The sequence below is a fragment of the Triturus cristatus genome, chromosome 2_1 (assembly GCF_964204655.1).
Source record: "Triturus cristatus chromosome 2_1, aTriCri1.1, whole genome shotgun sequence".
Taxonomy (NCBI): domain Eukaryota; kingdom Metazoa; phylum Chordata; class Amphibia; order Caudata; family Salamandridae; genus Triturus; species Triturus cristatus.
Window position 1 is genome coordinate 193,804,011 of NC_140581.1, and position 15,364 is coordinate 193,819,374.

General features: G+C 42.8%; 1 protein-coding gene across 1 annotated transcript in view; it reads left to right on the plus strand.

The window, feature by feature from the left end:
* Positions 1–15,364, plus strand: part of SMAD4 (SMAD family member 4) — a 322,079-nt gene that overhangs the window by 282,321 nt on the left and 24,394 nt on the right. Inside the window, exon 11 of the mRNA XM_085629829.1 lies at positions 8,198–8,336. Within this exon, the coding sequence (XP_085485955.1) occupies positions 8,198–8,336 (139 nt within the window). The remainder of the gene's footprint in view (positions 1–8,197; positions 8,337–15,364) is intronic.

Sequence of the window (15,364 nt, forward strand, 5' to 3'; positions counted from 1 at the left end):
GTATTACTCTACTGGCCACCATTCCGGAGACCAGAAGGATGGCGAAGGACCGAAGATGAGCACCTCCGTTTTTCCTGAGTTTAGTTTAAGACCGTTCTTGGCCATCCACAAACTCACCGCTTTCATACAATTACGAAATCTTGAGCCATCTACTACAGCTCTACTATCTAATGAGATGACAATCTGAGTGTCGTCAGTATAGGAGGTAAGGGTGAAACCAAGATATCTAATGAGGTCTGCTAAAGGGGTGACATTGATGTTAAAATGTGTGGGGCTAATTGCTGATCCCTGGGGTACACTACAGGGCAGCAAGAATTCCTTAGACAAAAAAGTCACCCAGGCGAAGCGACTGAACACGTCCATTAAGGAATGAGTCCAGCAGCTTCCATACCCCCTTTGTCACCCCTATCCTGCTCAACCTCTACACCAGCAGCTTATGATTTTCCGTATCAAAGGCTGCTGATAGGTCAAGCAGGATCAGAGCCACTCTGCCCCCCGTTGTCTATTGAGCTCCTGATTTCCTCTGTACCTTTTAAGAGGGCAGATTCAGTGCTGTGCCCAGTCCTGAAACCGAATTGGGTAGCGTCCAGTACTTTGTTAACCTGGACATAACTAATCCATTGCTCATTCATGATCCTTTCGATCAGCTTGGCGGGAAGTGGTAAGCAGGAAATCGGCGATAGTTGTTTGGATCTGAAGGATCTAGAGAGGGTTTTTGATACGCGGCAAAACAAGTGTCTTTTTCCATTCTGACGGAAACTGGCCCCAGCAACACAAGTGTTGGAAAATCGCAGAGAGTTTGGGCGCAAAGTTATCAGCCACTAAGGCTGCAATTTTAGGTGGACAGGGGTCACACGACCACCCAGATTTAGGTAACCTGAGCATATCAGCAACTCTCTCAGTAGAGGGCAAAACGAAAAGACTAAAAGTATTGTTCAGCTGAGAGCTAGGAAGAGCCTCAGTGTCAGATGAAATAGACAACAGAGAAGAGGAAAAGTTATTAAAGACCCCCTTAACTTTCGCAGAAAGCTTGACTGTGGTCATTGCAGTTCTTGACGCTAACCAAGGAAAGTTTCTGGACAATCGCAAATTGCTCTTTTCTCGGATTTGATGTTTTTTTCACTTGGGTGGTATAAAAAATAGATCCCTCCTGGACAATCCATTTTTTGTACTCTGCTATGCATCTTTTATAAATGGTCATCTCCTCCTCAGAATACCCTGCTCTCCATTTTTTCTCCTGCCTTCGACAGCCCTGCTTAGATACTCTTAAGTTTGTCAGAGAGCCATGGTGCAGATATTTTTTGTCTTTTTATCAATGACTTTTTAACTGGCACCAAGGCATGAGCCGCTGCTTCCAGCCTCTTCATGTTCCAACTCCTCCGATTCATTTGGAGTGGAGCTATGTAACAGAGTGGCCAGTTCGTCAGCTCGAATATTATGCCACTTTCGAGAAGAGATCCATCTGGGGTGGCCTGCTAATGTCTGACTTAATGAAAAGTAACTAATCTCAAAGAAAATTGCCCTGTGATCAGACCATTAAAAGGGTAGGGTAGTAATGGTGCCTAAAGTGAGACAGTTGGAAACAATTCCATCCAACGTATAGCCCGCAGGGTGTGTAGGCCCAGATAGCCTCTGTGAAAGGCCCAATGCGTCCATGTTTTGAAGTAAAGTGGCTGGGTCAGCATTGGAGGGCATATCCAGATAAAAATGTAAATCACCTAAAACGGTGAAGATATTCGCATCCAACATACTGTTCAATTCAGCAATAAAGTTTATACGAGGACATGGAGGACGGTATATCAGCATGCCATTAAAGGATACATTGTTCGTTAAATGAGTGCAGAAAGTTAAGGCTTTGCAAGATAGAGGGGCTAGAGAATTGCAATGCACTTTAATGTGCGAATTGTAAACCTTCTGGAATGGCCGCGATAAAATCCGGATCAGATTGCAAATGAATCAGTCTTGGTAACATAAATAAGGGCCGGCAAGTGAGTTTCAATGAGCAGCATAAATTCAACAACATGATGCTTAATCAAAGAGCACGCATTTAAAAGTACGCAAGGCAAATAAGATTCCGTTCGAATTAGGGGTGTAATATTGTCCTAAGGCTACTAGAGCCTGCCATTACCTGAGCTATAGCCGCAGAGGAAAAGCTGGGCCGACCACCCTGCTGCTGGACGGTCTTACCTTTGGTAAGAGGAAATTGCTGTTCATGACCAGAGCCTAGTGAGGGATTGCGACTGGGGTTAAGCAGCAGCAGAACATGTCAATGTCAAAGATTTTTGTATAGCGCACATATCACCAAAGGTCTCATGGCGCTAACATCACAAGCGTAGGTCAGTCTCTGGAGCCCTTCAGCCCCGAAACTGGCAAAGTGGCTCGCACTGGCTGCGTTCCGGACACGCGCAGACCGGCTTGCCAAGTGTGGAAATTGAGCAGCCACAGTTGACTGAGTTTGATCTTCCTCCTGAGGTTGTGCATGCTATCATTGCTGTGTGGCACCCCTCTGCAAATCTGTGACTTGGTATGGATCTCACAACATGCATAGGCTAAACTTTCTGACATTTTATTGTTTTAGACTTTGGCCTGGAAAGAGCTTGTAGTGGGCACCATTAAAGGTTATTTGTTGACCCGTTTGCCTTATTGTGTCTGCCGGATCAGTCATCCTTGTTTAAATCACCTGTTTTAAAAGGTTGACTAACATGTTTCGTCCTGAACTCTTATGATGTCACAGTGGGATCTCAATTTGGCCCTGATTTTCCTTATGTGCTCTGCCTTCCAGCCAATGCACAGATGGTTGTTGCGTCTCCTTACTCTGAGAACAGGTTTCCTTATTGCTGTTACCACATTAGTGAGCTTCAGGCCCTCTAACTGTAATCTCTGTGTTCCACTTTATATCCAGACTAACTGTTTATGAGGACCAGGGCAGTCTTTTTGGCAAAAGTCGTGACTCCTTTTCACATTGTGCAATCCACCAGCCTCTAAACGTTCTTTGCTCCACGTCCCCCGCGAAATAGGAGAGACTCCATTAGTTGGACCTGAAAATTGCTTTGAGCTTTTATATCGATCGCACCAAATGCCATCAGGTCTTTGTATGATTCTCTGGGGCAAAGAAAAGCAAGTTGGTGCAGAAAAGGGCTTTGTCCAGGTGGATTGTCTTCTTAATTAAGATCTGCTATGCATTGGCCAAGAACCAACCGCCTTTGTTTAAATCACCTGTTGTGATGAGGTTAAAAAAAGGCTTGAGATGCCTGTTTCCCCCTAAACTGTTGTGATTCCACAGTGGGACCTTAATATGGTCTTTACGTTCCTCATGTCCAGACAAACTGGTGTTGAGAGTTTGGGTGGTCTTCATGCCTAAAGTTGTGACTCCTTTCCACGTTGGACAATCTGTCACCCTGTCTAGTTCTGTGTCCCTCATCACTCGTTGAAAAAGGATCAGAGGCTTTATTGGCTGGGCCCCAAATGGGCTTTACGCTTTCATATTGACCGTACCAAGGACCAATGTGTGGATGATGAGCTTGTTGTGGGATTCTCTGGGACAAATAATGGGAATGCTGTGCATAAGAAAACCTGGTTCAAGTGGCTAGTCCTCCGCATTAAGATCTGCTAGGCACTGAGCAAGAAGCAGCCAACAGAAGGTCTGAGAGTTAATTCCACCAGGGCTAAGGCTGCTAGTACTGCTTTAGCACAGGGAGTGCCTGTCTTTGGCATCCACCAGGCTGCAATGTGGGCAGGCATCTGCACTTACGTTCAAAAAAAGCACTGTTGCCTTGAGCGATCTAGCAGTAATAACATTTCACCTGCTCAGTCCTGCAAGAATTAGTCCACTCCACAGACCCTCATCTGGGGAGGTACTGCGTTGTTGTCTATTCTAAGGTGAGGAATCTGCAGTTAGAATTATCCATCAGAAGAAAAAGTTATTTAACTTCGGTAACATTCTTTCTGGTGGATAATATACCTAACAGCGGATTTCTCATTGCCCACCCACCGCCCCATTCTGTAGTGACCTATTTTTAACATCTGAAAAGGTCCTAAGCTTCACATCTGAGGACACTGAAAGAGACAAGAAACTGACGTCAGCGCACAGTGGTGGCCCTTATATGCGTCTCCGTTCTGTTACTTTCTTGGCGATTCTGCCTCAGTGCTGCATGAACTCGCCTATCGCCACAGGAGCTTTCTTGGAGAGTAGTTTTGCAGACCCACTCTGGATCTGGATCACTCTGGAAGTATTCTACATGATGGAATTTATGGTTAGCTAGACTATCCACCAGAGAGAGCATTCGCTAAGGTAAATAACTTGTTCATCATGTAGTGGAGTCTATGTCAAGTGGAATAAACTAGAGTGAAAGATAATTGTGCATATGGTTGTGCCTACTAACCTTTAGGAGGATTCGTTTGTGTTTCTTGGGTTGATTTGGTTCTGAATAATCCGCTGTCCTCTTTTCCTTGTGTTGGTGATAGAATTTGGCCCTGCATCATCATTTTGTAAGAAGCTTGGTCTCAATGCCCTTCCTGAATTCTAGTAATTATGGGAATTTCTTGTCTTTGTTGGGAATGAGTGACATTTTTTGCCGTTTTTAGGTCTCGTGACGTAAGCAGCGCATGCGATGCTCTCGTCTTACGAGGCTTCTTGGAATCGATACGATTCCAGAAGCCTCGTCCTAGCTCCGCCTTCAGCTTTGATTCGTGCGCGTCGTTTGGCGTCACAAATTATGCCGAAAGCAGTGCAATGATTGCATGCAAGGCATGTCAATCGCTGCTTGTTGCCATCCTGTCTCCTTTTAGCCATGCCCAGCGGGATTGGATCTCGTACCCGCGGCGTGACACAGTAGGTATATTATCAGCTTGCCGCACTTTTTTTTGTAAACTTGTTTATTCTCTGCCTCCATGACGGTAAACGTATGCCTCTCATAATTATTTCTTGTGTTCATTGCACTGCGCTCCGCGATGCACTTCTGTGTCGTCGGTCCTTCAGCTTGTTTATTCTCTGCCGTCATGACAGTAAACGTATGCCTCTCATAATTATTTCTTGTGTTCATTGCACTGCGCTCCACGATGCACTTCTGTGTCGTCGGTCCTTCAGTGCATGTTTTATTCTGCTGGCACCTCTCCTGTTAAATTTCGGATTTTTTTCATCCGCTCAAACTTATTCGGCGGCCTCATTTTTTACTTTTCAGCGTGGCAGACGAACGTTCAGTTCTGAAGGGGGGAGCGTATTGACGTGTTCCACATCGTTCTGCTCATCAGCTACTACAAAATCTCGCTGAAGTATGTACGGCAACTCACACAGTGTTTCTTTGAGCTTGTCTTTATTTTTAAAGCGTGACCAGTGCCGATACTGCGGCCTCACTTGTCTCGCCAGCCCGCCCGTGTTGTGTGTCTCTGTGCAGGCGGCGCTGTGTTTGGCTTTACTTGTCTGGTTGTTGGGACGGCGATCCCGGCAGATCACGTGATGGAGGACCGCTTTAGTCGGCAGAACATAGCTGAGGCAGAGAAGGCGTAGTGATGAGCTTGGGCCTTGTCACGAGCAATTAAAGGGCTGAATTAAGGTAACTGAGTAATTGAACAGCCTCCCTTCCAAATTACTGATTTAGGCCGCAAATGAAACAAGCATTTGCAATGCAATAGGTCTCGCCTTTACGCGAGTTTGAGCTATTCGCATTGTAAATTACAATGTCTTTTATTAATGTTTTGGTTTTTAAAACAAAAGGCATTGTTATTTGCAATGCTAGTAGCTTAAACTCTCGCAAATGCAAGACCTATTGCATTGCAAATGCTTGTGATATATTGGTCCTGGTGAACTATGTTTAAGAACACGCTCAGATTTGGTTTAGGTATTCAGGTTCAGTACCTTGGTATTCATTATCTTATTTGCTCCTGTAGATGTTGCCTTAAGAGCGTCTTCATTTGTCACTGTTCCTACATTTCCTGATGGGTATTATAGTTTGCTTAGTACCCTTTTGGTGACTTGGTTCCGCATCAGGTTAGTCTGCCATGGTGTTTAACTGTTTCTGTTCAGGGTATCGGGCCTATTATCAGGGTAGCATTCATTGCCTTCTCTGTCTCCAGCCCTCTGGATATCCTGACAGATTAGGACTAGGACAAGGAAGCTTGGCAAGGAGGTAATGGCTCAATTTACCAGCATCTTCCGTCTTCCTTCTTCAGCCCAGTCCTGCATCATGCTCTCAACCATTCACTTGGTTGTCACTTGGTTGTCCTCCTACGTACCTTTTTGGTTTGGTATTATTTAGGAAGTTGTAGAGCTAAGAAGTCACTTTTCTAGCCACTTGGCAGAGCAAAATGATTTGTTGGGGTAGCAAAGAAGATACATCTGTGACTGTGAGATGCTCACCCTCAGAGTAAAATATAGTACAAGAAACAGCTAGAGTGCTATAATGAGGATTACTAGTGAGTAATCAGCCCATGAGCTTACATGAACACACTAAAACATTGCATGGGCATGTAACTGTGTTTGTATTTCCATTTCTCAAATCAGTATTACCGAGTGTTTGTGTTTCGTTTTGAATAAGCCACAATTGCAATATGACCTTCGGAGAAGTGTACGTTTGTCTTTATAAACACACACTAAACACTTTACAGACCACCAACAGGACATATTCAGCTTACCACTCAATGCTTTCATTACTTTTTCGAATTATGAAAATAAAAGAAACCAAGCATATACCTGAACTCATCCCACATGTGTGCAATGATGTACCCCCTAAGCAGGCGGCAGAATAAAAAAAAAAGCTTAACTTTGATAACAGTCTTTTCTTTATAAAAACGACCTGGAGATCTAGGTTTTCGTAGTTCAAGAACACACATATGGATTTTTCTGAATTCAATACTAAACTGAAAGGCACTTAGCATGTAGATAGAAAGCCACCACATCCACAATATGAAGGCTATGACCAGGTGGCCTGCTTCACAGGGGAGGAGATCTGAAAAGCCTCAAGCTTGTTGTGCTGGAGAACACACAGCAAGAGTGCTAACACGCTACCACTTTGCTACACAGAGGGACAATGTTAAACAAGCATTAATAAATGCAATAGGTCTCGCCTTTTATTAAGTTAAAGCCATTTGCTTTGCTAATGGTATTGTATAGCAAAGCAAAAGGCTTTCACTTAATGAAAGGCGAGACCTATTGCATTTTTAATACTTTTTTTTGTGTGCATGGTCTTTGGGGTTGAGAATAACTTGTTGTATATAACACTAATTGAACCCTTGAACCATACATTTATTAAAGTTTGACTACCCCAATTATATTTATCATTAAATTGCTTATCTGATAATTCCTCACCCACATCCTCTTCCGCTTGTTGTATATACTCTAGGCTATGTATTTGTTTGTTTTACTTAATCAATGTTGTTGCAGCACTGCAGTGATCCTCACATTCCCAGCTCATTGTTTTTTTATAAGAACCGATTTGTTTAGCACTATAGACCAGTTATTCCACAGCTGACTTGCAACTTTTATTATCCTGGTGTACTGCAGCATTGTCTTACTGGTCGCTAATTTGGTCAAAACCATATTGAAAAAGGAAAAGAACCTTTCTTGTGTTTTGACTTCTCATTATGGATTTTTTTATGGTCCTATAAACATTCTGACTCCCTCACTGTGCAATCAAGTACATCTAAAATTTGGTAGGAGATGTAATTTTGTCCAGTTTGTCTCAAAATAATTAAATGGGTGCTTGGTGCATGATAGAGCAATAAAGCTTCTAAAATTCCATAAAAGCCGCCTGCTTAGGGGGTCAGATTGCCTCTTCTTTTTAAAAATAGTGCCTGTGTCATCATTTCTGCAATTTATTTCTTGGTAAAAGATGCTGAAAATAGAGGGGATACCTTGGCCAGATTGTCTTTTGTAGTTGTTTGCACATTATAATTGAACATTGTTCTTAAACAAATTAGATGGCAGTTCTTCCTATAGGCATTTTTTTAAAGCAGAAATCGTTTTCAAACTTCACATTTTATCATTTAAAATTTGTTCAAGGATCAGAGCTATGTTATGGTTTATGACTTTAAAGAAAACAGAGAACTAGAATTGTAAATAAGTGCTTTCCTACTTAGTTTCTTCTGTCTTCACTTTTTTAAATGAGTAAAGAAAATTGTGCTACATTTATCCTTCAAATGTGACTCGGAAAACAGATCTAAACGGCATGTCTAATTAAAATGTTAATTATGTTTGGCAAAGGTATTTGATTTACGCCAGTGTCATCGACAAATGCATCAGCAAGCTGCAACTGCACAAGCCGCAGCGGCTGCCCAAGCTGCGGCAGTAGCTGGAAATATCCCTGGTCCTGGATCAGTTGGTGGCATTGCCCCAGCTATCAGTAAGTGTTTTTTCTGATTTGTTTTGTCTTTCTGTTAACTGACACTTTTTACAGATGACTGGCCAGTAAAGCCAACATTACCAGTTTGGGTCTTAGTTCCAAGTTGTGTGCTAATTTTCACACCCTCCAGTTTTACCATGATGGATTCAAGTAGGTCTAACCTGGCAAAATTTGTCACAGAAATATCCTTAACTTAGAAATGAAGATATTTACAATGTGTTAAATGACTCATCACACATGTTTCCCGGATACTGGGTTTTTTTGCAGTTGTGGTAAATATCTCACCTTATTCCACCTAACCTGTAATGAGGGCCTAAGAAGTGTTTGAAGTTTTTTTAGTATAATTCTTCGTCCAAAATTGATAAAGTCACCCACTAAAATAACAAATGTATTTCTGCTACATCCATAAAAATGAAATCATGGTACGGTAATATCTTTGTATGGCTCAAATTCAACCATGGGTATGGTCTTGTACCTCTGTAGTAAGTTCAGATACTTTTCCAACACTGTTGGATTCGGTTTGTGATAATGTGTTGACTGTATTCTGTTTTGGTCCATTTATTGTTTTATTCATTTAATTGTAAATGCATGATCTTTGTACGTAAGAGACTCAATCATTGCTTATGTACATTCTATGTCAGTAGACCTGCTCTTCACCTGACAGTCGGGAATTTGTTTCTTTGGCGTTGGGTTCGTTGATGTGGAAATTGAGGTCGCTGAGCAGGATGTAGTGGTGGGAGTCAATGGCAAGGGAGGCGTTGAGGTTGGAGATGGCGTCGTAGAAGGCTGGTTGGGTTCCGGTGGTCTGTATGCGAGGAGCCTCTTATCGTGGTTTTGGTGTTGATTTGTAGTCGAAAGTTGAGGTGTTCTATGAGGGGTGTAGGGTTATTATTGGTGATGGTCCATCGGATGATTTCCTTGAAGATTATGGGGATGCCTCTATGGAGTTTGCATGGTCTTGGTGTATTATCTTTTAGCCGTTGGGTGTGGCTGTGGCAATGTCGGCTTTCGAGGTGGGGTTGAGCCGTGTTTCAGTGATGAAGGCCATGTCCGGGAAGAGGGTGGTGACGGGCGTTGAGCAGGATACTTTGGAGTGGTTCTGCATTGTGCGCGGTCTCATGAGCGGAATCAACGTGGGTTCCAGTGTGGGCAGGTGGTCCTGTGTAGCATGTGAAGCGGCAGTGGTGGCAAGTAAAGGGTCCTTTGAAATCGTGGATTGGACATGAAGCCGTTGTTGTGTCGTCCAGGTTCTAGGGCCAGGAGGTCCATGGCGGTGTAACAGTGGATGGACTAGGGGTCCTGGCACGGACAGGCACAGATGGGCTTGCCTTTGGCACGCCTTCACCACCTTCCTCTCAGCAGACTCCATAAGTAGTCTTGGAAGGTGGGAGGAGCTGTCAGGGAGACGGGAGGATGGGAGGGCAAGGTAGCGGGAAGCGGGATTAGCGTCCGGCGTGGGAAAAAATGGCGGGAGTGGGCGGGACAACCAGACAAATGGCACAACCCAGAAATCTAGCCAGCAAAACCTTAATTCCACTAAAAGACCAATCGAAATTATAATGAAGTAAACAAAATTAGCCTGAGCCAAATAGAAACAAAATTAAGGCAGAGAAATACAAATGCCGATAAGACCAACCTAAAGCAGGTGGACCTGTGGCAGCAGGATCGAACTGGAGGCAGGCGTGCCTGGGAGAACACAGAGTGGTGGAGCTGACAGCAGCAAAAGGAGAGCAGCACCGTGACGAGGGTTCAAGGGCTATAATGGTCAGGGACTCTAAGGGATATATATGTTCAGATGTAGAAGGAGAGGAAGGTGGGCTACCACCAGATGGTGATGGAAGGGATGATGATGGCTGAGATGCTATTGTCCCAAGTGAAAACGAAGGGCAATTCAACAAGATGCTTAAGATATCTCTATATTTTATTTGATCTGCCAAGAAATTCATTGTACCAATTACCTCTGTATATCAACCATGTTTTCTATTGAACTTTAAAGAGCAACCTCGATACATGTTAAATCCATACATATTCATGATTATGTCTAGTTAGAAGGTCTGAAATTAATGTAGACACCTGCAACCGTTCCAGCTGTGATACTTTGTGTGGAAAAGTAATAGAGTCCCGGATTTAGCTCCGACTTGCTAAACTTGTCACACTTGACCGGATTCAGTAATTGCTTCAGCAGCTCAGAGAAGAACCAAGACACTGCTAATGGCATTGTCTAGTCCACCAGAGAAGGATAGCAAATGTATTGACAACCTAGGTCGGAGAATTTCTTCTAAGACAGCACACAATTAAGACAGCCAATGCAATGGCGATTCTATTTCATTACGATCGCCACATATGGCATAACATAGCTCCATTACTTTATCTTATCCCTGAAGGAAAGAGAGAAACAGCAAGAGCTATTCTAAAGGAAGGAGAACTAACCTCTTCTGTCATTATTGACGTGACTATTGATGCTTCAATTACAGGTTTTCGCCAGCTGGCAGGAGGAACTGTACTAAGGAGGCAAGGCTGGTTAAAATCCACAGTCTTCCGTACTGATGTCCAAACTAAAATCTTAGACATGCCTTTTGATCGGATCACCCTTTTTGGCAAACATGTTGATGAAGCTCAGTAAGGCCTTAAAACCAACACTGATACAGACAGGGCAGATTTTGAACATTCTACCTTTCATGGCTCACAGAGATCTCAAAATTTAAGAGCAAATTTAACCAGTATGGAGGGCATGTACGCCCTTTTTATCCTCAAAGACAATCTGGATACAGTCAAGGATACTCCTTTAATCGAAACCAAAGGCAAACTTACTGGAGGTTTGTAGGAAGGAAAAAAGGTTCCTCACAAGTATGAATCTGAAGAGGGCCTGACTCCCATCTCGCCCCCACCCCCCTCCTTTTCTGTCTGGTCCTCAGAAGTCGAGGGAGGGAGGGGAGGAATTTACCTTTTGGCTCACGCATGGAAAAATATAACTTCAGACAAATGGGTTTTACGAATTGTTCAGACAGGCCATACATTAGAGTTCATCCAGAGACCCCCAGTTTGTCCACCAAAAAAGGAACATAATATTCATTTGAAAAAGCTGCAAATGGGAATTCTAATGCTGTTTTCCAAGGGAGCCATAGACATTGTCCCAAGTTGAAAAGGACTCATGGCTTCTATTCCAGGTTCTTCCTAAGTAAAAAAGAAAACGGGTCAAAGGAGGCTGATACTGGACCTCAAAGAGCTGAAAAAATGTATAAAGAAACAGTCATTCTCCAGTTTTGGGGTATCTTTCATAGATTCACATGCCTGAATCATTCCCCGTCGTCAGAGTGGGAGTCCCACGGTACATAAAAATAGCTTGAAACATGCATATAGAAACCATACCATAGGTAACCTAGAACCAGTAAGTAAAGTAGCTAGGAATCAAAAGAAAAAATATCCACTTTCATGACTCGTCCAAGTCGTTATATATAGTCCAAACTACAGCCAATCAGGCGACAGCACCCTCCAGAATGTTCTCCTCAGAGGCTCAGGCTCTCAGATTATCTAGCACAAGTGTGATCCAGAGTGAAAAGAACATAGAAGAGCCTCTGAGGGGAGGTGGGTGGGTTGAATGTGAATCTATGAAAGCTACCAATACTGGATAACCACAGATTACAGGTAAGTAACTATTGTTCTTCTCCAGTATTGGGGTATCTTTGATAGATTCACATGCCTGAATCAGAATAGAAAGCAGTAAATCTATAATAATAATTGTGAGATTATCAACACAACATAAGCATATGCATAACAGAGGCAATATGTAATTACAGATATCTATATCTATATATATCTACACATATATATCCATAAACAATCATAGAAGATATGTACGTAAGAAAATACCAAAGAGGAGGAGGGAAGAACAGAGGCTCGTGTCTGCATCGCTGGCAGCCTCCAGACAGTAGTGCTTGGTAAAGGTGTGCCTGCTGGACCACGTAGCAGCTCTGCAGATTTGATGAAGAGGCACACAAGCAAAAAGAGCAGTTCAGGAAGAGATTGCTCTAGTAGAATGCGCTGTCGGAGTTGTTTGTAATGGTCTGCCTGCTTGTTGATGACAGAAACATATTGCAGCAGAAATCCAACAAGCAATTGTCTGTTTGGAAATTGGGTGTCTTGTACGCATCTTTCCATACGCTATAAATAGCTGATCAGATTTTCGTATTAAAGATGTCCTTTGTAAATAGAATTTTAAACATCTCTTGCTATCAAGAGTATGCAAAGTTATTTCCGCAGGTGATTGAGGATTAGGAAAGAAAGTCTTTAAAATGATCGGTTCGTTGAGATGGAAGTCCGAAGGTACTTTAGGCATAAAAATGGGGTTAGTGCGTAGCACTACCGAATCCCTAGTGAATTGAAGGAAAGGCGGTTTAATAGTGAAGGCTTGAATGTCACTGACCCGCCTAGCTGATGTGAGAGCCAACAGCAGAGACACTTTCCATGAAAGAAACTTCAAATCTGCCCTATGAATAGGTTCAAAGGGGTGCCGCATGAGCTGTGAGAGCACAATGTTAAGATGCCAGGATGGAGGTGGACGGCGGATGGGAGGAAACATACAAAACAATCCTTTGAAGAACTGCTGAATGATCCTAGAGGAGTAAAGAGAATTGGAACCATCCTGTCGGAATCTTGCGATAGCCGCTAAGAATACTTTAAGAATAGAATGGGAAAGGCCTGATCTTGCCAAATGTAAAAAGAAAGGCAAAATAGGTATGATGGCATCATGTATTGGTCTCATTCCGTTTTGCACAGTTCATATAGGACTGTCCAGCATGACCCGGATTCAATGGAAACAGGTGGAAGATATGGTCTGCGTCGCAAGGCGATTAAAACAAGCTCTGATCTGTTGGAGAATTCCAGAAAACCTAACTGCAGGTCTCTTTCCTACCAATAATAGAAAGGTTATTAATCACCGCAGATGCATGCATTCTTAGACTGATGGGGTTCCCTTTAGGAAGAGTTTTCAACAAGAGGCCTATCGTCAAATGCAGAGAAGAAACTCCACATAAATATGTTGGAACTCCACACCATAAGACTTGGTTTACAGGCGTTCCTTCCCAGATTGGCATTTCTCACAGGATAGACTTTGCTGGGTAACATCTGCCAGGCTGCCAGAATGATCAGGCAGATGCGCTCAGCCGGGAAATGACGGATTGTCGTGAGTGGAAAAAACAACAAAACAGGTGGATTACATTTTCAATCAGTGGGGTTACCCTTCAACTGATCTGTTTGCCACTTTGAAGAATAAGAAATGCCCATGCTTTGCAAGCAGGTTTTAGTATCCAGCAACAATAGGCAAAGCTCTTCTGATCAGTTGGTCCAAGATATTTGCTTACGCCTTTCCACCTTTTCACTTTCATCCCCAGGGTGTGAATGCAGGCGAAAATGGAACATTGTTCTTTGATCCTTATTGATCTGGTATGGCCTCACCAGTACTCATAATAAGAGCTGCTGCAGTTGGCAGTATGTGCAGCCATTCCTTTGTTTTCAAAAGATCTTATTAGAAATTTCAGTACAAACCATATTGTTGGTATGCATACATGGACTAAGTAAATTATTAGTGGTACAGTGGCTCAGATAGTTTATAAAGATATTACAAAAACTAGTCAACACGTATTAAACAGCCCAGGGAGGTACATTTGTCTGCATTGACCAAACGCATGATGGAAAAATAAAGAAGGAATAAAGAAAAAAATGGGGGGAGGGAGTAGGAGGTTTCCATTATTAACAGACGAGGCATAAATGTCCCATGTATAATTGCATTAGTCCATGTCAGCAAGACCATGGGAAGTCCCCCAAGTCCCAGTGACCGTCGAAAAAAACAGGGAGTCAACAATGATTGTATAAGGAGAGCGTAGGTTAATAACCTTAGGGGGTGGGAGGTTTGACTAATTCAAGGTATCAGTCCAGATTATTCCATAGCTTTATTGGCTGAGATCCATAGATATTGGGTTGGCAATATTGAGTGTGGACCCTTGATGTATCTCAGCCTTTCCCACCATATGGTAGTGGAGGTATTCCCCAGTGGTTTCCAGGAAGACAAGATAGTTTTATGGGCGAAGGTAAACATTAAGTCCATAAGTAGTAAGTCATCCCTCTGCAGTCCAGTTGTGTGTGAGGAGCTAAAAGCTCCACAAAACGAGAACGAAAAAGCCCTAATGAGTTTAGTATAAAAGATGTCGATGATATTGTGGATATTAGTCCAGAAATGATGTAACAAGGGGCATTCATAAAGGATAAGACGTCGGTCCGCTTTCTCAGAGTCACAACTCCAGCAAGTGCTTTTGTCCATGATACTATTGAATGGGGAAGCCCATAATTTTGCCTGGTCTTGGTCCAGTTGGAGCACCACTGCTGTTAAGCGGAGTTGCATAACGAGAGGGTTAAAGATCTGAGCTTAGCCTGTATTTTGGAGGCCAGAAGTCCTCCTTTCTTAAATGCTAGTAGGGTCGGGAACCAGGCTTCTTTAAACGAAAAAGCTTTTTGTTTGGAAAATGGCTGTCTTTTTGTCTAAGAAAGTCATAAAAGTTGTTGGGTGCAATGTTGTATTTTAGTTTGCTGTCGGTGAACAATAGTGGGTGCTGTTTGGAGCCAAGGTTACCAACCTCAGAAATTCCCTTCACCCTTCATTGGCCTCCAATGGGGAGGTTAGGATCAAATTTGGTATCTTTGTTGAACTGGATTTAAGCCTGTAAGGAGTGCCTAACTTTAACCACAGAGAATCGAAGGTCGTGGTGAAGCAGAACATTTCTAGTATGATTCAGAATCTGGTAATTAAGAATGTGATGATCTTTGGATATGGTTAAAAGAGAGGTTATTTGCTAGTGACTATTCAAGCGAAAGCCGTAGGGTGTAAAGTCAAGGGCTCTGTGAAGCTATTTCACACCTTGGGCAGCCACAAAGTTGAATTAGTATATTTTAAAGTCTGCAATATTGGCACCGCCTAGTTGCTTGGGTAGACAGAGTTTTATTTCAGGAGATGAGCGTATTTAAAGAATTTCAAA